Source organism: Rhizophagus irregularis, chromosome 18 (assembly GCF_026210795.1).
Source record: "Rhizophagus irregularis chromosome 18, complete sequence".
In the NCBI taxonomy this organism is placed as follows: domain Eukaryota; kingdom Fungi; phylum Glomeromycota; class Glomeromycetes; order Glomerales; family Glomeraceae; genus Rhizophagus; species Rhizophagus irregularis.
In genome coordinates this window covers 3,795,089-3,819,185 of record NC_089446.1, presented here as the reverse complement: position 1 = coordinate 3,819,185, position 24,097 = coordinate 3,795,089, and the positions used below count along the sequence as shown (strand labels likewise).

At 29.4% G+C, this 24,097-nt stretch overlaps 4 protein-coding genes across 4 annotated transcripts; 2 read left to right on the top strand and 2 right to left on the bottom strand.

Moving 5' to 3' along the window:
- Window positions 1–437: 437 nt before the first annotated feature.
- OCT59_010447 (uncharacterized protein) lies at window positions 438–934 on the top strand (the record flags this gene model as incomplete). The annotated part of the gene is made up of 2 exons (XM_066133013.1): window positions 438–495; window positions 570–934. The coding sequence occupies 2 exons, from the start codon at window positions 438–440 to the stop codon at window positions 932–934; spliced, it is 423 nt and encodes a 140-aa protein (XP_066000601.1).
- A 1,706-nt stretch (window positions 935–2,640) lies between these two features.
- Window positions 2,641–2,907, top strand: OCT59_010446 (uncharacterized protein; the record flags this gene model as incomplete). The annotated part of the gene is made up of 1 exon (XM_066133011.1): window positions 2,641–2,907. The coding sequence occupies one exon, from the start codon at window positions 2,641–2,643 to the stop codon at window positions 2,905–2,907; it is 267 nt and encodes an 88-aa protein (XP_066000600.1).
- An 8,664-nt stretch (window positions 2,908–11,571) lies between these two features.
- Window positions 11,572–12,340, bottom strand: OCT59_010445 (uncharacterized protein; the record flags this gene model as incomplete). The annotated part of the gene is made up of 2 exons (XM_066133010.1): window positions 11,572–11,577; window positions 11,651–12,340. 2 exons carry the CDS (start codon window positions 12,338–12,340, stop codon window positions 11,572–11,574), a joined length of 696 nt encoding a protein of 231 aa, XP_066000599.1.
- A 9,562-nt stretch (window positions 12,341–21,902) lies between these two features.
- On the bottom strand, window positions 21,903–24,082 carry OCT59_010444 (uncharacterized protein; the record flags this gene model as incomplete). The annotated part of the gene is made up of 4 exons (XM_066133009.1): window positions 21,903–22,209; window positions 22,288–22,339; window positions 22,736–23,026; window positions 23,110–24,082. The coding sequence occupies 4 exons, from the start codon at window positions 24,080–24,082 to the stop codon at window positions 21,903–21,905; spliced, it is 1,623 nt and encodes a 540-aa protein (XP_066000598.1).
- Window positions 24,083–24,097: the final 15 nt, after the last annotated feature.

Genomic DNA, 24,097 nt, shown 5'->3' with positions numbered 1-24,097 from the left:
CTCATTAGACTCATCAGATTTTGATCGACTTTGTACATTTTTATTAGTCACATTATAATATTTAAGTGAAATAAACTTAATTAAACTTCAAATAAGATCTACACTAATGTATACTGATTACTGATTTATATGTTGCACATTCGTGTTGCGTTTTAACTCATTCTCATAATTCTTCTCATCATTCACACAAACAATGGATAATTCTAATAAAGCCTAATCAATACCAATAATCACTCACAAATCAACTCATAAATCAACTAAAGTTGGACCAAAAGTGCTATGTCATTGTAAAAAATGTAACGGTAAACTTGCAGATACAAGAACGAGAAAAAGACACGAAATGAAAGATAATGAGTTTTGATTTAAAGCAAAGAAAGATAGATTTGATTTAGTTGAAATCCAACTGATTACTACCAGTTCGTCCTAAAATATTCGTGATGATGATGATGATGATGATGATGGTGATGACGATCACGAAGATTCATCTATTGCAAAGTCGATTGGTATAAGAAGAAAGTGAAAAAGATATGACCGATTTTGTACGACAAATGATGCTATCATAATTCCAGATGAAGATCCAGAACAACAATTCGATTCATCTGATGATGAAGGAAGTTCTCGGTCAGTTTATGATGAACAACAATTCGATTCATCTGGTGATGAAGGAGGTTCTCAGTCGGTTTATGATGAATTAACTTTGGAATATAATGAACTATACTTTGAAGAGAACGAGGAATTATTTGTTACTCCTAGTACCGATGATCTTAATTATGATTCAGACCGGGAGAATTTCATCACTAATATAGATGTAGACGACTTATGGATTCTCATCTGGGTCTTTAAATATCAAGAAAGGTTCAAACTTCCTGATGTTGCAATCAATTCGTTGATTGGCTTTTTTAGTCTTCTCTTAAAAGATATCGATTCACATTAGTTTAAAAAATTTCCTTCAACTGCCTATATGGTAAAGAAAGCGTTAGATATCAGAAAAAAATCAAAAACCTTTGCCACTTATACCGATTGCAACAAACTGTATAACATCGCGTCAATAATTCCATCAAATCCGAATAATGAAGGATTTAAATGTACTCACGTTGAATTCCCTAACCACCTGATGCAGAATCGACGTAAACCCTGTGAGTCGGAATTGCTAGAAAAAATCCCGGTGAACAACGGACATATCTGGCGCCCAAAGCTGGTGTATCCCTTACCATGTTTGAAGAATCAATTATTCGTGATGTACCAAAGACCAAATTTCGAAGATCATTTAAAAAAATGGACGAACCAGCATAGCGAAATCTGCATATCAGATATTTATAACGGTAAAATATGGAAAGAATTTCCATCACGTCTTGATAGTTCAAATTCTTTTAAATTTTTTACTTCTGAAACGGCTGATTCCCACTTGGGAATTATGATTAATTTAAATTGGTTCCAGCCGTTTGAATCATCATCATATAGTTGCGGAGCAATTTATGGTGTGATTTGTAATTTGCCCTGTGAAATAAGATTTAAAAAAGAAAACATGTTAGTATTAGGACTACTACCGGGGCCACATGAAGTAAAATTACATAAGATTAATCATTATCTTGCCCCGATAGTAGACGATTTGCTGGAACTTTGGGAGAATGGATTTGATTTACCTTCAAGTGATAAGCATCAGAATGGCAAAAAAATTTGATTAGCAGTTATATGCTGCTCTAATGACATCCCAGTTGCAAGAAAACTTTGTGGTCATATATCGGCATTAGCTGGATGTCATAGATGCCATAAAAGAGCCGATGGCGAGGAAGGACAAAGAGCAAATTTTGGTGGGTTTGATGACATGGATGAATGGTTCAGAGAGAAAGATCTGGCAGAATATCGACGAAATGCCATGATTTGGAAGTATCAACGAACAAAAGAAAATCAGAATAAACATGTAACCAGAACCCATGTTCAGTGATCAGAGATGCTCCGCCTGCCGTATTTTAATCCTATCAGATTCTTTGTTATCAATCCTATGCACAATTTATTCCTAGGAATCGCCCACTGGATCGTAAAAAGACTTTGGATAGATAATGGGAAGATAACAAAATCCCATCTTGAGTTAATAGAAAGAAGGGCGAAAAATATTAAAGTACCATCTGACTTAGAAAGAATTCCTTACAAGATATCGACAGGAGAGGGATTTTCAGGATTCACAGCGGACCAATAGAAGTCGTTCATAATGATTTATGCAACTCCAATAATGTAGGACTTATTGGATGATAATGATCGAGCAATCTTAACTAATTTTGTCAGGGCATGTTATCTGCTAGTATCACAGATCATTGACGAAAATAGATTAAACAAAGCGCACAATCAATTATTAAAAGTTACTCGTTTAATCGAAGATAATTACGGGCCAGAAATGATAATGCCAAACATTTATTTGTCTCTTCATATTTCTGAATGCTGCCGTGATTACGGACCAGTATACTTATTTTGGTGTTATTCTTTTGAAAGAATGAACGGTATTTTGAGTAAGTTATTGATATTAAATAACATTAACGATTGATTCAATTAAGTTTAATAAAATATTTTTACTATCGGTTGTTTTCTTTAGGCTCCTTTCTGAACAGCTATCGTAATATAGAATCTGAGCTTTTACGAATAATAATGCAAAGTTGGAGGTTGGACAATTTGATCTCTGATCAATCGAATAATGTAAAGCTCACCGAAGGGTTAAAGCTAGTACAGTCACGTCCAACAACAGGAAGCCTGGCGGCATACGATAAATTCGAGCTCGATGAATTATTTAGATTTAGGCAGATTCATTCACTTGAAATTGAAAATACAATTGCTGGTTCCGAGCCTTTTCCGGGAGAGATGCTAACCCCAAAAAAATTAACGTCAGTTTACCAGACGAAACTTATAATATATTAGTAGAATATTATAAAGCTGCCTATGATTTGGAATTTTTGTCTATTTCGGAATTAGCTCAAGGAAATACAAGATGCTCCGACTGCAAAATTGTTGTATGACCTCAAATAAATCAGTTCAGACGTATTCAAATTGGAGCAAAAATCTTCAGATCAGCTAATTCACCTCGATATTCAAAAAATTCGTTTATTATTGCTAAATTTGTGCAAGAGAATGAATCAGTCGAAATATTTTCCAGTCAAGTTCAATACTACATTGAACATGAAATTAATTTACCAGGAAGTAAACAAATTCATTATTTGGCTTATGTTAGATGGTTTTTACCAGCTCAAGGTACTCAAAAAAGATTTCATTGTCAGATTGATGACAATGATGTTAGAAATTGTAATATAGAACTGTGGAAGAAGGAATTTTATAACATCAGTAGGGATAATATAATACCTATTCACAATATCTATAGCCGATTTATACCTAGTAACTTTAGTATAGGCAGGAGGAACATTGTCAATTATATGGCAGTTATTCCGATTAATAGACATTTTCATTTATAGCTTTATATGTGATATTTATTTGTTAAATTTTATGCAATTGTGCAGTAATTAATTGTTTTTATTAACTATTGTATTAAAACTAACCAATAAGTAACAATCAGAAATTTCGATACTAACAATAATTAACAATAAACATTAATCTGGCTAATTGTTCAGTTTGTGTACGATTTGGCTTGATAGCCGATTGCTATTTATTTTACAAATTATAAGCCCAGATTGATAAATTAACTCCAATCGGCATGATTGCCAGTTGAACATCATTTACCTGTAACAATTTCATTTGTAATAAAACAGAGTTCATTTACGTTTAAAATAAGTTATCTGATAAATAAATTTATAATTTACTAACAATCGGATTACAATTTGTTTTAAATCTATAAATTACTAACAATCAGTCACTATTTGTTTTAAAGAAAGCAATCGGTAAATTTAAACTAAACGATAGTTATCAATCGGTAAATTTAAACTAAAAGATAGTTATCAATCGGGTATTAATCTGATTGATATCCGATTGAAGTGTACACCAATTTCTAACTATTAAATAAATCAGGTGACCGATCAAAAAAAAGTTACCAATCGGGTATATACTTGCTGCCCATATTAAATAGGATGGGAGAATCCCTTATCCCATCCCATATCCCATCCCATTTGCCAAAATCTCATCTCAATCCCAAACCCCAATCCTACCCATATCCAAAATAATCTCATTGGTCACTTATCATGTGACGTTACACGAATTTCTAAAAAAGGAAATTTTGCATCCTGCAAAAAATGGAGATTTTGGTTTTACAAGTATTACAAAAAAGGATATTTTTACACCGATCATATAATTCTGGCCAGCATTGCATTCATTACCAGAATATGAGCAAAATTAAGATCCCGAACAGATTTATGAAGTTTATATTTTAACTCCGGCCGGAATTACAAATTAAATCCTTATCCTACAAACCCCAATTCATATGTGCCGATTTTTGGAATTAGTCTAAATTAAGATTTTTATAAAAATTTAATATTTTAGTAAGATTAACATTACACAAATCTAAATTAAATATGTGTTACATATTTATGTAACTCAGATTTAATAAAAAATAAAAAAAAAATTTTTAATCAATATTCAAAAATAACGGTAATAACCACTTCTTTTTCCCCATCACTGCCAATCACTTTTCCATCATTTTTCTATTCATTTTTATTAAATATGACAAAAAAGTTTATAAGCAAATATAGCAGTTATTTTTAAGTGGTAAGTAAAAGAAAAAACTTAATATTTTATATACATAGATAAGACATATTTTTTCATAATTTTTAGCTTTAATTTATTGTTTTTTTTTTGTAAAAAATACATGTAAATAAAAAATAATTATGATGTAAAGTAGTTGTAAAATGAATAATAAGATATTCTTTTTTTTTTAAAATAACTAATTATATATTTGTTTTTTATCTTTAAAATTATTTTATTAGATTTATTCTACTAAAATCCTTAAATGGCAAATAAAATCTTTTAAATAAAGTAAAAGAATTTGGGATTCTCCTATGAAAGCATTTTTTGGTAAGAAATAAAATTTTCAGATCGGACTTTATGCAGGTGACAAAATCGTGCAGTATTATTCCTGGAGATATGCTAACGTCATCATTTTACATTCATTTGAAAGCTGAGAATTTGCTCTATCGTAAGAATCAAAGATCAGGAAAATTGGATCACTGGATGAGGCGTAATTAACGATCAAAGTCAAATCAAATTTAAAAATTAAAAATAAATATATTAGACATAATTATTCACAATCCAGTGATTCAATTCATTCGATTTTAGGCTTATTAGATAGACCTCAATTTTCTCTTTCAAATGAATATAATTTCATTCGTGTAGCTTGCATCTACAGGTATTTAATAAATTTTTTTATATCAGATTTTATCAAACTTATAAAATTTTATATTAATAATATAATTGATGATTCCTAAACATCTACATATATTAAACAAATTATTTTAAATTTATTTTAAAGATAAAGGTTGGCATCACCTTAGGGAGCAAAGATCATTCAAATTGAATCACTACATGTAAAGTAATTAATGATCAAATTTAGATAAAATTCAATAAATATACTGAACGTGATTACTGAACAACTAGTGATTCAATTCACTTGATTTTAGATTCATTAGATAGATCTCGATTTTCTCTTTCAAATGAATGTAAATTTATTTGTATAGCTTATTTCTACAAAGAATTATCAATGATTTTGTCATGAGAGTTATATTTGATCTTTTAAATTTTAATGATATCTTATATTAAAAAAAAATTAAAAATTATATAATTAATTAGTTTTTTTTGCATTATTTAGTATAAATTTATTATTCTTATATAAATGATAATTTATATTTGCTTTAATAAAATTATTTTTGTGTAAAAAAATTAGATTCCAAGAATTGGCCCATATGTTTTAAAAGATTTACCGATCAGATTTTAATGAAATTTATATCTTTGTATTCATCTTGATGCAAGGAATTAAATAGGACCCCGGATATCTCCAAAACAGGTCATAAGTCACACTTTCGGCAGATTGGCCCATTTTTCAGGGGCTCAAAAAATCGTTTTTTGTAAATATCTCGGCATCCAGTGGTCCAATTTTGATGAACTTTTTTTTAAATTGTAAAGCTAAATGAGGGCTACAAAATAAAAAAATGTTCATTAAAATTGAATTACTGGATGCTGAGATATTTACAAAAAACGATTTTTTGAGTTTCAGCAAAAAGGGGTGTTTTTGGCCAAAAGTCCATTATGACCTTTATATTAGATATCCGGGGTCTAATTAAATTGTAGTAAAATCATATTTCTAAAATTAATATTGACTGATTTATTATAAAAAATGTATTTTTTATACTATATATTATTTAAAAGTAACATGTTAGCAGTTAGTATTCAGTAATATACTGATTATTTTATTTGAATTAATAATTTTGATGATATCTGATATTGTTTTTTTAGATTAACAGTTAATTAATTCCTGGTTTGTAAATATTATTTTATTAAATATTTATGCAATAATAATAATATCTATCAAATTATATATTAGAAATAAATAATCAAACTTTTTTTGATGAATTAATAGATAGGTTTAAGTTAATTCAAAGTTAAATTAAAATTATAATAAAAAATATAAAATAATAAATTGAATAAATATATCTTTTTATATTAAAAGTAACCAATTATTGCTTGCTTTATACATGTTATTTAATAATATATATTATAAAATACATTTTTTATAATAACTTGCACAGGTCGAAAAGTAAAAAATCAGGCATCAATCAGTCACCAATCGGTCACCAATCAGGTACCTGATTGGTGACTGATTGGTGACTGATTGGTGACTGATTGGCATTTTCGCCAAATACCGTCACTAGTGCTCCTAACAGATCAGATCAGATCAGATTTTACTTAGATTCAATCTGATCTGAAATTAATTAAATCTGATCTGATCTGATCTGTTCTGAATCAGATCGGTTTAAATTTAATCTGAATCAGATCAGATTTAATTAGATTTAAATCTGATCTGATCTGATTCAAAACTGATTAAATCTGATCTGATCTGGATCTGATCTGATCTGATTTGAATCTGATTTGAATCTGAATAAATATATTATAAATTCTAAAGCTATAATTTGTAAATATGTAATTCGGCCGGAATTATGCACTTAACTCTGGCAGGAATTATTGAATTTCCTAAAAAGGAAATTTAGGTTACACAATATGCCAACTTGGGTTCTATAAAAATCGATTTTTGTGGAACGGCTATCGCCAAAAAAGGAAATGATCGACATATCCGTTTTGGCTGGAGTTAAAAATTAGGAATTAATTCCAGCCGGCATTATGAATTCGTCTGAAATTATTAGTAAAATCAAATCTGAAATCTGAATCAAATCTGTCAGATTCAATCTGATCAGATTCAGATTTTGAATAAGCCTAATCTGAATCTGATCTGATCTGATCTGATTTGATCTGAAGCTAATCTGATTTGTTCAGATCAAATTTTTTTTGATCTGAATCTGAACTGCAGATTAAATTTATCTGATCTGATCAGATCAGATTTTTTTCGAGATAACTCGTCACCAATCAGGCAGTTTACTAACTTTTGATCCAGTGATCAGAAAAAGATGAAATATAGCTCATTGGAATCGTCTCAACGAGACGAATCTAATGGTAGTAAAATCGCATTTCTAGGATTAATACTTGATGAGAAATTAAGTAAAATATAAAAATAAAAATGTATTATTTATATTTTATTTAATTTTTTATTAACTATTAATCCTAGAGATGCGATTTTACTACCATTAGATTCGTCTTGTTGAGACGATTCCAATGAGCTATATTTCATCCTTTTCTGATCACTGGATCAAAAGTTAGCAAACTGCCTGATTGGGTTGACTTATTTAACGAAAATGCCAATCGATGTATCCACGGTCGCCAATCAGGTACCTGATTGGTGACCGATGTGCTGATTGATGCCTGATTTTTCACTTTTCGATCTGTGTTGGTCAATATTAATGTTGGGAATATAATTTCACTGCCATTAAATTCCTTGCATCAAGACAAATCCAATGATATAAATTTCATTAAAATCTGATCAGTAAATCTCTTAAAAATTGGGGTATGTAGAATAAGGATTTAAACTAAATTCTGACCGGAATTAACATTAGACTTCAAAAACTAAAATATTATGGCCAGAATTATGTGATCGGCATAGAAATTTCCTTTTTTGGAATGCTTGTAAAACCAAATTCTCTCAATTTTTGCGGGAGTCAAAATTTCCTTTTTTGGGGTAGGCTAGAGCGGGGGTGAAGTCTAGTGGCGCCACTAAAAAAATTTTCAGATTCCTGGGATTCTCCGAGTGGCTCTGCAGAAAATCTATGAGCCGTGGCTGAATTTACGGGGTCCTTCGTGAGAGTGGCGAGTGCTGGCACGAGCCACTATGCCACAAAAAACCACGTGACTCTACGCCACAGCACTATAAATTTTCCGCTTTAACTCGGGGAATCTCGGAATCTCCGGAAATTTTTTGAGGCGCCACATCACACTCCTGCTATAGTCTACCCTTTTTTGGAAATTTGTATAACGTCACGTGATAATTATCCAATAGGAGAAATGTTATATAAGTATTTGGGATTTGGAATGGGATTTGGGATTTGGAATGGGATGGGATTTAAGATTGGGATTTGGGATGGGATGGGATATGGGATGGGAGGGGAGGAGAGGGGAGGGGATGGGATGGGATTTTAAATAAGTGGCAAGTATAATCGGGTAGGTACCCGATTGGTCAGCGTTTTACCTGTGAGCCTAAGTAAAAAGGGAAGTCACTTTAGAGATATTACATCTAATCCGTTCATTAATAGTGATAGGTAGAATAAGCGAATGTTATAAAAAGACCTTGAATGTATAAAGAGTCAGATCAACATTCTGCCTTTTAGAAGGAAGTAAAGGAGTATGAGCAGCACAACCAGGGTAGGGAGTAAGCTTAATGATATCGCTAGGCAAAGATTCACAATCAGGAGAAATCTAAAATACAATAGAGAAGTACCCCATCCTGCTTGGACCAAAAGTTGTTTACTGAAGATGGGAGAACCGAATTTGCCTAATGTGACAATTTAGTTTATAGTAGTAGGAGGAGAAGAAAGACAAGATTCAAGCTTAAAATATAAGGAATCATTCGCAGATAAAGGTAAGGTATATTCATTGACTAAGCGATTATTAGAATCAGGAATAGTAGTTTGTCGTTGGATATCTTTATACCAATAGGGGATGTGGCCAGGATCTCATTGTCTGACCAAGTTATCATAATAAGCCTTCCAAGAGATTAGATGGGTGCCTTGTGGAGTTACAAGCTGAGATAAATAAAACAGCTGCCGTTTACGCAGGATGGGATAGTGAGCCTTAAAAGCTTTAGGGGTCATGCATTCAAATAAACGAATGCGTCCATCAAGCACAGATAAATTTGGGAGCTTCAAAAGTTGAGTTTGAAGCAAGCGGAAGGGAGTAGAATTCAAGAGAGCGATAGTGCATGCAATATAATCTTTCTTAAAATAAAAAAGGGAAAACCATATAGACCAGTCCTTATTTAAAAGAAGAGAAAATGGAATTAAAAAGTATATTGAATTAAACGCAATCTATAAATAAATAAAGATTGCATAAACAAAAAAGAAGAGTTAGCCATTAAAAATAAATTAGTAATATGACATTGTCGTTGATGAGCGAACAAATTAATCAAGCCCAAGGCTTGAAATAAAAATAAAATAGAATTGGGAAGAGAACGATGAAAATTAGCTTTGTGTTTCACTACGGATTGGATACTTCTTGTAATTAGATGGCAGTCAGAATCAAACAGGTGAGTCACTTGCATCAGGACCCTAAACAATATATATAAAGGTAGGTTTTGAGTTTGCTTAATCAATATATAAAAATTTTTCAGGTAGATCTATAAACTGTACTGTACAGTCAGCTAAACTGTACTGTACAGTAAGTTTTTAACTAAAGTTCATATAGTACAGTACAGTACTATAATAAGCGCTGTACTTAGGGATGGAAAATTAACGGTTAATTATAATTTGGTTATTTAACCAGTTAAATAACCATAAATTAACAGTTAATTAACAGTTAATTAAAATTTTATAATTTTAGCCAAAGTTACTGAATTATTGTTAATTCGGGCCAAACTTAATATTAACGGCCTAAATTATTTATTTTATTGTATAAGATTTTCATTTATAAATTATATTGTAATGTTTAAATTTTATTTTATTATCAAAAACTAAATATTTCACTCTTCAGCTATTAAATCTGTAATATTTAATTCCAATCCAATTAATCTATCATCATCTGACACTGGTAAAAAAATGGTCTATCCTACACATATCCTACACATATCTTACATATATCGGGTACTCAAAATGTAGAAAATCATACACAAATAATACACATATCATATACATATCGGGTACTTATATATATAGTATACCTATCAGGTACCTGATATATGTATGATATATATATTAGTACCCGATATGTGTATGATATGTGTATTATTTGTGTATGATTTTCTACATTTTGAGTACCCAATATGTGTAAGATATGTGTAGGATAAATCATTTTTTTACCAGTGTGAATTATTGTCATTATTATTACCACTATACATTATCGTTATCATCAAGTGTTTGATGATCATGTATAAATTTATTTTTTTTACATTTCAAACCCCTTTGTGTATCCAAAGATTCCCATAAATAAAAACTAATTTTTTTACACGATCATTTTGTAAACGATTACGAATTTTATTATGAATAAATCCAAAAGTTGAAAATTTTCTTTCTGCAGCTGCAAATGACGTCAGAATTGAAAGAATTTTAATGGCTAACTGCTGAAGCTCACTTTTTGAAGTTTGCCACCATATGAATGAATTAAGAACGGATGATGATAACCAAATTGTTTCATTATCATAAGGTGAATTTTTTTGACGAAATGTTACTAATTCTGCAAACAATTTTATGGATTCTTCCTGACCAAATCTTTTATTTGTGAATTCTGTAAACTCAGTATACCCAATTGCTTCTATATCCGCATCTTTACTTTCTTCTAAAAAACGTGGATCTAATATATAAGCAACCATCATAACAGGATGGTATGAATACTCCCATCATTTCTGAATAAGCTGTTGAATATTATCAGAAAAATTACATGAAATTTCGCTAACTTTATTCATTAATTTTTTGAAATTTGAATAGACAGTTGAAGGAGTAGATAAATCAGATTCAAACAACTTTAATGCCACAACTATTGGCTCTAAAAATTTTGTTATTAAATTCGCCATTTCCCAAAATTCCTCTGACAATACATTATTTCTTACTTCCCTATTTATTTTTTGGCAAATTTCGGAATCCATTAACACTTGTTCAAGAGCAATTTTTGATTTTAGAAGTGACTGAAAGCAGCTAAGATGCGTACCCCATCGTGTAAGTATTGGCAAAACTAATGCAATCTCCTTATTATAATTTTCGATCTGAATACGTTTTAGTTTTGCCGCTGCTTGTATATGAGATTTAAAATAATTCACTATAATCTTAGCATTATTAACTATATCTTTAATTTCATCAATTTTTAAAATATCTCCAATTAATAGGTTAATAATGTGAGAGTTACATCCAAGACAAACGATATGAGAATATTTTTCTTCAATCCGTTTCCATGCTGCTTTCATTACACTAGCTGTATCTGTAATGACTGAGGAAAATTTTTGAGCGCCAATAATTTCCATTTGTTGAGTTATTTGGTTTGCAATCCACTCTCCTGTATGAGATTCTTCACCTGAAAATGTGGTATCAAAAAAAATCAGTTTAGGAGTATAAACAATAAAATTTTGTACCGATACTCGATTAATGTTAGACCAACCATCAGAAACCATACAAAGTGATTTTGCTTTGGAAATTTGTTTATCCGTATGCATTTTCACTTCATCATAAACATCATCCAACAACTCATCAGCTAGTCTTTTTCTATTTGGCAATTTGAAAGATGGCCGAAGGCACTGAAAAAATTGAATAACAAGTGGATTATCAACAAAGGAAAATGGAACTCCAGCTAAATATAATGCTTGTGCTAGTTGGATTTCAAGATTTTCCTGTTCTTCTTCGCTCATACAATCAATAAAATTTTCAATTTTTTGTGTTTTAATTCGTTTTACAGGTCTATTTGTAAGTGTATCTGTGGGAATGGAATTTAGTACAATATTATTTGGGAGGGATTGTGTAGTTTTGAGTATAGAATCTTGTGAACCTACATTTTGTTTAGCAGATTTTGCATTATCAGGTGCTCCGGAACATTCATTATCAAGGTGTACTTGCATTCATGAAAAAACAGCTCGGTCAAAAATTTTGGTACAGTAATTACATTGCACAGAAGGATGTGAATTACTTTTGCTATTTTCCACTTGGTTTTATGTAATAACTGTCCAGTGTTTCCAAACAGGACCTTTTTTTTGGTCATTATTAAATTAAAAAAAAAGATGGAAAAAAAGATGATAATCAAATAAATTGGAATTTTGATCACATGATTAAAATCTGCTTCTTTAATTGGTCAATTTATAATTAACAAAATTAATTGTTAATTAACCAACTTTAGCTAATTATAATTAACTAAATTAACCGTTAATTAACCGTAGAGCTCCGAACAAGTCGAGTCGAGTCGAGTTAAAATTATAAAAATATAAACTCGACTCGATTCGAGTCAAGTTGGCCCGTCAAACCGAATCGAGTCGAGTCGAATTAAATCACGTGATTTTATTCAGCTATGCTGATCATTTCCTTTTTTTGGCGATAGCCATTCCACAAAATTCCATTTTTGTAATTTTCAAAAAATTTTCGTCCCGGATTTTGTGTAACATAATTTCCAAAAAAGGAAATTCCATAAATTTGGCCAGAATTATGTTTAATTCGGCTTAACTCGACTCGACTCTATTTTATTAAATTATTAACTCGACTCGAATCGATTCGATTTGATTATAATTTTCAACTCAACTCAACTCAACTCGACTTGACCAACTCATGAGTCAACTTGACTCGTTTTGGAGCACTAATTAACCGTGGTTAATTAACCATAGTTAATTAACTTCCATCCCTAGCTGTACTGTACTGTACAAAATTTTATCCAAATTTACCATACAGTACAGTTATTGAAGTCACGTGTAAGGTTGCTTGTCTAAACCTCTTCAAAATCCTATGATTAGTTTCGTCAAAATTTTACTATAGATTTATTATAGTTTCGGCAGAGTTTCGGCAGTTTCGGCATTTATAATAAGTTTCGGCAGTTTCGCCTTTCTCCAAAGTTTTGCCAGTTTTTTTAATATAACTTTAATATAGTTTCGGCAGAATTTTGCTTTTCGGCAAAACGCCATCTTGCCTAAACCCCTAGGTTTTGGCAAGTAACCTTACGTGCAAGTTCTGACTTATTTCGATAAGTGTCTGGAACATTATATTTTTCATAAACGTCAGTGCTTTCCCACTGCCTTTTATCAAAATCACGTCCTCTTAAAACAAAAAATAGATAAGTAAATTATATTTTTTTATGTAGAATATAAAAATAGTTACCTAACTATCCTTGCAAGAAGGGAAAGATTGCATCCATCGCGATTTACATTGGCATGGGCACTTTCTCCAGCATTGGTATTATTTGGTGTTTGACTCCAGATAATATGATCCATTTTGCTAAATACACTTGATATTCCTGACAAAACCCACGGAGTAAGTTTATCTTTAACCCATGCTATAAAAAATTGAATATTTTTTTTAATATCTATATAAATTAACAAATTAAATTGCAATAATTATAATTTAATTACCTGTTGTTCCTGGTTCACCACAATCACGAATTTTATGCAATATTTTTAAAACTTCATTTTGAGTATTTAAATTAGAAACTATATACATCGCGCTACGAATTTCACTTGACAATGCTTTATTTTTGTCAATGTTCCTATAAAATATTATCGTTAATAATCGTACTAATTATATAGTTTTAATTATAAATAAGATAAATATATTTATTTACCGTTTGTAATGCACCTGACAGAGCTTGTAGATATGTTGTAAATGTTCGATAAGAGTTAAGTGTGGATATTTTGAATTTAGTAAATATTGACCCAATCCTATTAAAAAAGTTAATTTAAAATAAAATTTTTAAATAATTTGAAATATATAATATTTTAATTTCACCTAGAGCTTGTCCTTTATGTTGGTCTGCAATAATGCAGCCTAATCCTTCGCCATGAATGTGATGAAAATTAAAAGTTTTGCCTATATCTCTTTCTATGCATCCAAACAAATCTTCTAATAAATTTTGGTATGCTTCAGCCGTTTCAATATTTGTAAATATTCGAGCAAAAGTCAAAGCTTCATATAATAATTAACAATAAAAAACTAAATAAAAGGTTTTATTATTAAATAAATGACCAAAATTCAGTAATTATACTTACTTTTCTGTACTCGAGGTAAATATGCTGTTACTTCCCATTCATTTGTGATACCATGAATTCTTTTAAATGCCATATCAATTTCAATATGTGTCAATTTAGAAAGTGCTATTGTTTGTTCTTTAGTAGAACATAAAACAGTAGTATGAAAACCCCAATTCTGGCTCAGCGCCATCATATAATCTAAAATACTACCACTTTATATAATCTAATTACCACCATCATATAACTTAATTACTATCATATAATCCACTTACCACTTTCACTATAATTTAACTACCACTTTCATATAATCTAGTTACCACCATCATATAATTTTAATTACCACCATATAATCCACCTACCACTTTTCATATAATCTAGTTACCATCATATAGTTTTATTACCACCATGCAACTCTATTACCACCACACAATCTGAAAAAATTAACCGAACAAGAAATGGGATTTCAAAGCCAACAGAGTCAAAAAAGGTAAGGAAATATTAATCCATCTAGGAAACCAGCCATGAAGTCAATAGAGCGGAATAGCAAGGCAAGCAATTACCCTTATACCGAGAAAAAATGTAATTGAATAAAAGATTCATATATAAAAGGTTTACAAAATGTCACAATACAGATTATCAATAAGACGTATATAGGTCAGTTTGAACTCAACATAGAAGAATGGGTAAAGGAAATAATGTGGTATTTAGATATAGCATATTTAAAAACTTTAGATTCCGAATTTAGCAAAGAAAGTATGTTAGTATCTGGATTAGAAGAGCTAGTAGAAATATTTGATGAGATGTTAGAAGGTGATGATATATGGATACTTTACTAAAAATGGCCAATTTTTTGAAATATTTTTATAGATCTAGATACAATGGCTTTCAAAACAATTGTGCAATTATTTTGTAAAATTTTTAAAATATATCAAGATATATTTAAGGTATTTTTAAGATTAAAATATTAAAATAATATCAAAGTTAATTATATTATAATAATAAAATAATAACAAAAACATTAAAAAATTATTGTGATATTATTTTGAGTTATTTTTATAGACCTAGATACAATACAATTACAAAATAATAGCAAAAATATAATAAAAACATTTTGATGTATTAAATGTATTTTTGTAGTATTTTAAAATTATTACAAAATCATTTCAAAAAATTGGCCATTTTTAGTAAAGTACATCCATCATCACTTTTATCACGAATAAGATATTCTATTCTACCAGATGAGATGGCAAATTGGCAATATATGAAAGATTTTCAGATATTATTAAGAACTTCTCAGAGGATAATGAATTAGCATATGCATTATTAGACTTAGTAGAAATATCATCAAAAAAGAAACCTACAACATTCAACATTATAGATTACAATATACAAAGAATATTCACAAATCCTAATGATGAATATAGAAATGAATTCAGCATTTACCATATTAAAGGAGATGAAGATATGAATGAAGACACAGATGAAAACATAGATGAAGATATAAATGAAGAAGAGCAGAATGAATTTAATGAATACTACCAGAATCTTACACTGACTACTGAGAGTCAACTGGATAGGCTAAAAAATGTGTTGGCTATAACTCTATGTGATGAATGTCTTATGCCAACAAGAAGTCAGGAATGTGATTGCTGGATTTTACAAATAGAAGGTTTCTAGTTCTCAGTGAAACTATTTTTTACCTCTCGCAATCTGGAATAGGTGCATCACAAATAAAATCACCAAAATCATATGGATTAGAAAACAACTTCTGTAAGAACTTATAGATCATATCAGCATCTAATTCAGTCTTAGTGCCAAATATATTAAACTTACCAGATTTAGGCCAGATATATACCCGAATTTTTGATGTGAAGACTATAGCAATTTTAGAATGAATATCACCTGCATCATTCTTAATATACTTTATCAGAAAGAGGAGAATCTCACGAATACCATCTATAGACTTTAAAGCATATACTAAGGTAGAAAGATTAATAAACTTATCACTCCCGATATTAATCACAAATTTATAATTGTGCAGGAGAGCCTTATTTTCACCCACAAGTTTTACAGAAGAAAACTCAGGTAGTGAATATTCAAAAAGGTAACGTAAAAAGATAGCAACAGGATCAAAAGACCCAAAAACTTGTATACTACCAGATTTAGCACTGGTAAAAAAATGGTCTATCCTACACATATCCTACACATATCTTACATATATCGGGTACTCAAAATGTAGAAAATCATACACAAATAATACACATATCATACACATATTGGGTACTTATATATATAGTATACCTATCAGGTACCTGATATATGTATGATATATATATTAGTACCCGATATGTGTATGATATGTGTATTATTTGTGTATGATTTTCTACATTTTGAGTATCCAATATGTGTAAGATATGTGTAGGATAAATCATTTTTTTACCAGTGTAGGAAAATAACGAATAGTATATATAGTATCAGCTAAAATGATAACAAACTCAATGTATGCATTAAAAGTGCTACCATCCCCTGTACGTCGCCATCTATTTAATGGATTGTCAGGTGTACTTCGTCTACATCGCCTCTCACTTTTGGTTTAGACAAGTACTGCTCATAACTCTCAAAAGCTTTATGAATAAATTACTACTTTACAGAAACCTTGAATTTTTAAACAATACCGAATTGATATAATAATGATGTTAAATAAATATCGTGGCGATATCGATTTGCAAATGATATCATTATGATATCGCAATGATATCATTTCAATATTAATTCAATATATCGAAATGATATCGTAAAGATATTTGTTTGAAAAAATATCAGATCAATATCATTTCGATATTGTTATAACAACAATGAATTTTTTGAAAAATGGGAAGTAAATACGATATTAATATGATATCGTTCCAACATTAATTCAATATCAATATGATATCGTAAAGATATCACTTTATAATTATCTAATCGATATCATAACGATATTGACGAAACATCAAATCGATATCATTTCGATATTTCGATATTGTTATAACAATAATGAAAAATAGAAAGTAAATACGATATTAATATGATATCGTTCCAACATTAATTCAATATCAATATGATATCGTAAAGATATCACTTTATAATTATCTAATCGACATCATAACAATATTGACGAAACATCAAATTGATATCATTTCAATATTGTTATAACAATAATGAAAAATAGAAAGTAAATACGATATTAATATAATATCATTCCAACATTAATTCAATATCAATATGATATCGTAAAGATATCACTTTATAATTATCTAATCGACATCATAACAATATTGACGAAACATCAAATTGATATCATTTCAATATTGTTATAACAATAATGAAAAATAGAAAGTAAATACAATATTAATATAATATCGTTCCAACATTAATTCAATATCAATATGATATCGTAAAGATATTACTTTATAATTATCTAATCGACATCATAACGATATTGACGAAACATCAAATCGATATCATTTCGATATTGTTATAACAATAATGAAAAATAGAAAGTAAATACGATATTAATACTTTGCTGAAACTTGGAGTTTACAATCGATATTGATTAGATATCGCAATAATATCATTACAATATCATTATGATATTTTTATAAAAAATAGATTCGACGTCATTAAGTTAGTCGTAACTGTATTTAATCGACATTGATTAGTTTGATATCTTTGCGATATCGCTGCGATCATTATGCGATGTAAATATTATCACGTAACTACATCGTAGTGATGTCGTATTAACATTGAATTAATATTACAAAAATATTTGACATTTATTTGATATCGTAACCATGTCGTAGTGATATTGTATTAACATTGACAAAATATTTGACATTTTATTTGATATCGTAACCACATCGTAGTGATATCATATTAACATCGAATTAATATTGCAAAAATATTTGACATTTTATGTGATATCGTAACCACATCGTAGTGATGTCGTATTAACATTGAATTAATATTACAAAATATTTGACATTTTATTTGATATCATAACCACATCGTAGTGATATCATATTAACATCGAATTAATATTACAAAATATTTGACATTTTATTTGATATTGTAACCACATCGTAGCCATATCGTAGTGATATCATATTAACATCGAATTAATATTGCAAAAATATTAAAAATATTTTACATCTATTTGATATCGTAGCCACATCGTAGTGATGTCGTATTAACATTGAATTAATATTACAATTTTATTTGATATCGTAACTACATCATAATAATATCATATTAATATCGAATTAATATTACAAAAAATGTTTTACATTTATTTAATATCGTAACTACATCGTAATGATATTATATTAACACCGAATTAACATCACAAAAATATTTTTATTGTAATATATGTTTATTATTTATTATACATTAATAATAATAATTTTTTATTAGTGGATTATTATGGGTGAGTGGAGTACGTTTCTTTTCTTCCTTTTTTTTTATTTTTTTCTTCTCTTTTTTATTCTTTTCTTCTCGTATGTGAGTGGATGGATATGTCATTTTCAATTTTAAAATATATATATATATATATAAAAAAAATAAAAAAAACAATCATGATTAATAAAATATACTCTTTGTAAAATATATTTAAAATTTAATACATAACTTTGGGATAATAGTTAGAGCAGGTAATTCCAGGATTTTGTAAAGAATAATAAAAATGATAATATTTTTAAGTTAGTTCTTTCTTTAAATTTTTTTGAAAGTGTTTTGTTTCTTAAAATCATAATATTGTAAAAAAATGCTGGTTGCTACGACTGACGGACAACGACAAATTGTCAGGCTACCCCCGGACAAAGTAATTGGAAGGCGGAAAATGCCATAAATATCCAGCCCTATTTTACAACATTTTCTTCCAGGCTAAAGCAAATATTACAAAAGAAATTGCAAATATATTTAACAAGCAATAGATACATGGCCGTTGAAAAATATATTCACACTTCATATTGTAATACCACAGTCTAACAAAGAAATTGCAAATATATTTAACAAGCAATAGATACATGGCCGCTGAAAAATATATTCACATTTATACCACAGTCTAACAAAAAAATACTCAAACCACAACATATTGTAAAAAAAATATGAAAAATATGCGTATATCCTATTTTCATACCTTGCTTAACAGCTCCACTATTTATTTAAAAAACGGCTTTTTTCTCTTTTGTATGTGGGTAGGTGGGTACATTTTTCCTTTCTTTTATTCTTTTCTTTTGTATGTGAGTGGCGGGTACATTTTCTTTTCTTTATTCTTGCTTTTATTCTTACTTTTCGTATGTGGGTGTCTTACTATGTTGAATATATAAACTAAAGTGTCTCAAAGTATTGTTATTATTGTAAAAAGATAATTAAAGTATACTTTAAAAAGAAAAAAGAAGAGACGAACTAAAATACCGTAAAGTATTAATATAAAAGACAAGAGAAAAGCGTATTTTTGAAAATAAACAAAAAAAATCTTATTAATAAACGCGAATTTTAGCTATTTTTAGATATCACATGCATGATATCACATGCATGTAATTAAAGTGATTTTAATTGGTTAATTTTAATTTATTATTACATCATGCATATGATTTTATTGGTTAAAATTTTATACGATACAAATTAAAATAATTATTTTATTATATTTATATAATTAATATAATTATATAGCTGTAAAATAAAAATTATTTTTTATCCAAATTCTATTTGTAGTATCATGATTTGGTAGTTGGCACCTTTCTGAATTACAATTATGAATAAAATGTACTTTTTGAACATTATCTATTACAGTAATTGGAAAAATACGTCTCCATTTATCTCCTGTTGCTTGGAGACAGTAAAGTGGACATTTTAATACTGAATGTTCAACCATAGTATCTTCAAACCAATCTACAACAATAAATGCATAATATTTGTTATTGTTACCCTTATGTTGAAAGATACCTTTGATTATTACATAAGATTCTTCATGATCTTCTTCATAAATTGTGATAAAATCATCGAGATGTAGGTGAACTTTTGAAAGGATACCATTTTCTTCTTCAATCATATATGATGCAAATTTGTACCAACTAATTGAAGAGTTTATAAGTGCCGCCTCAAACTTCATATCCACATAAGATAAAAACAATTCAGTTTTAAAATTATGTAAAGTTAAAAGAAGTTTATCACGTTCCTGCTTTGGCATTCTTTTTTTTAATGAAATATTGGAAATAAAGTTTACTGGAGATATAACTAAATTAAAAGATTAGTAAATATAAATATCAAACATGTACTATTATATGCAATAAAATACTTACTTTTTGTATCATCATCATCGTCTTGAATTTGTTCAGTTGCTTCAGTTGAATATTTATCTTCTGTAACATACCAATTTAAAAATAATTGTCCAAAATTTGAATTTGTAAATCCAGTACAAGATCTATTAAATCTTGGATCAATACCACCATCTGCTAAATGTCGAATTGCAAATAAAGTATTGTAACGCTTTAATAAATCTAAATCTATGTTTTTGCAATTAGTTTTTGGTACCATCCCCTTAAAAATACGATGGACCATTTCTTTTATACCAACTTGGGTATTAATAAGTGTTCCAAAGGTTTTAGCATGCATCAAAAGATGCATATTAACGTGTATGTTTGGTAAATTAACAAAATTTACAAAAACCTATAAAAAGTAAAATATTGTTAATTATTTGAAATTATTCCACATTTCAATATCAAATTTGTAACTACCGTATATAGCGGGCCACAGTACTCCGGGTATCTTGCAAAAATCGGGGGTTTGACCCTGTACCCCCGGGTATTAAACAAAGCCTAAAAATTCCGTTTTTTGCGAATATCTCACGATCTACCGGTCCAATTTGAACGATCTTTTTTTATTTTGAAGAGCTCAATGAGAGCTATCAAACAAAAAAAAGATGGCTCAAATCTGATCACTAGATCACGAGATAATTGTAAAATATCCCTCCGGGTACTATACAATTCTATGAAATTTTTCAAGGGGGGTACTATGCATAGGGGGGTACTATGGCCCGCGATATACGGTATACCTTTGGAAGGATTGAAAACTCTTCTTCAAGACATTGTTGCAATTCCTCATAGCTATCTGATGTAAATTTCTTGTTAAAAACCGCTTTCATAGTTTTTGCAACATGTATCTAACAAGATATAATAATTTTTGGAACTGAACTAACTCGAAATGCATCAATTCTTTGTTGAATCATGGCTGTTTTATTACGTTTGATACTTGATTCTTTTAAAAACTGGTTTAACAGAAATGGCATAATCATAGCTAATCTAAGTAAATCCGACATCATAAAACTATTGTAGTGAGTAATCGGATTTGGTAAGCGAGACCATCTTTTTGGGATTTCAAAATTTTTCCAAATTTCGATAAAATTATCTTCTCCTTCTCATGAAAATAATTCACAAGTTAATTTTAGTAGCCACCCAATCTTTCCTGCAGTCGCATGATAAACATCCTGCGGCGTCTGTAAATGTCTTTCCCTTTTTAATTTATCTAAAATACTAGGTAATGATCGTAAACCATATTCCGTACAAAGTTGATCTCTTCTTGACATTATAGTCTCATGAGAAATTTTTAAGATTTCTTCATCTGTAATATGATGATAATGTAATGTTGTTACGATATCCTGATTGTGAGCATTCAATGATTCTTTAGTAGTTTTACAAGTACGACAACCCTTATTTGCATTATGTCTAAATTTATTTTTTAAAAAATTTTAATAGTTGTCATAAAATTATATTATTATATTATTAACTAAGTTGAAAAAATACCTTAGTACTCCTGTCATATCGTTACCTTGAGGTAAATCTGCCGTAACAACGCCTAAACCAGCAATTATCTATGCATCTTGTCCTTGGACAGTCATCACCTTTCCTTTCTCTAATTCCTTCATTTCTGAAATGAATGGTATCATAAATTCGTCAAATTTTCCTCCAAATGGGATAAACCCAATAACAAAATGGTTCTTTATTAGCTTTCTTTGATGTGCTGGCATATTTCCAAACTGTACATAAACACCACCTAGAGAATGGTATACATTTCTAAATGTACTAAAATCATCATAATAAAGATCTAAAAACAGCTTATAGATTGTCATAGATGATGATGGTGGATTTCTAATAGAAATGTAATCAGATGGATGTAGATATGAAAGCTTTACATTACGAACGTGCCAACGGTCATTACATTTATAAATTATTTCACTAATCCGCAATGAACCATCAGGAATATTTTGATGTTGAAACATCATCAATATAGTTACTTTTTCTAAAATTTGAGAAGTCATTATAATTAAAAATCGTTCGTCTTGTAACCATACTTCACTAGTAATAGAACGACGTTGTCTTGGTAACCCTTTTAAATTTCCAGGTAAATCACTATATTCCAAAATTTTTTGAATTCGTAACTGATAATATCCATCATGATTTTTTAAAATTGATCTTAATCTTCCAAGTTTTTTTTGACCATTATCATCATGATAGTAAACAAAATCACCAGATCGGTACAATACTATTTATTAAAAATAAATAACTTTAATAAATATTATCAATGATAATAAATTATAATTGTATCAAAGTGTATTAATTTATAACCTTCTGATATTAATATTTCGTGTTGTCCAAAAAGTGGGGATTCCCCCCATAAATTTCCATGCCAAAATTCTGATTTTTCTTCAGAATTAATGCTGGGTCCAAAATACATATGCTTCATTAGCATCAGATTATTAAGAACACGCCATATAATTTCACTAATTGAGAGTTGATACGAAAGTTTTGATCCTCGTGAAGTTGATGGAAATTTTTTTGGTGAAATTTTAATAGACTTTGTTATTATTGGTAGGAGAGGAAGACGTTTTCTCCATGATTGGAATCTTCGGATATTTTTTACCACATGGGTAGGTTCAAATTGAGAATTGTGAATGATATCGACAAGATCTTCATATGCTTTCGTAGAAACATTATGTTTCTGAAGCCAGCAAAATAATGCCGTAGTTGTATAATTATCAAAGTACGGTGCAAATTGACCATTGCAGAACGGTATCTTGTCTTCATCTAACGCTTCAACGATTTGATGTATTTCTTCATCTTCATTATTACGTTCCTCTTCATCGTAATTACGTTCCTCTTCATCGTTATTACGTTCCTCTTCCACTTGATTATTATTATCATCATTATTACCTTTATCCTCCTCCTCTTCGTCATTGTTTTCATTATTATCTTCCTTCTCTTTCTCCTCTTCATAATTGTATTCGTTATCACTTTCTTCTTCCTCTTCAGTATCAGATGAATTGACATTATCTTGCGAAAATATCATCTTATTATTGTAGTCTTGAGGATTAATTGATCCATATGCATTATCATCATCATTAATGTCTTGAAAACTTAAATCATCTTTATGATCATACTGAAAGTCCATGTCATCGTTATCATTATCAGGTGAATGTACAGGCGAACGAATTGCCACTCTCTCGTCAGAATCTGTTGTCTCATTAGGTTTGCTGTAAGAAAACCGATTTCGAATTCGAATTGGCTCTATTGGCTTGTTGTGACTATATCGTCTTTTCATCTTTATAACAATTTA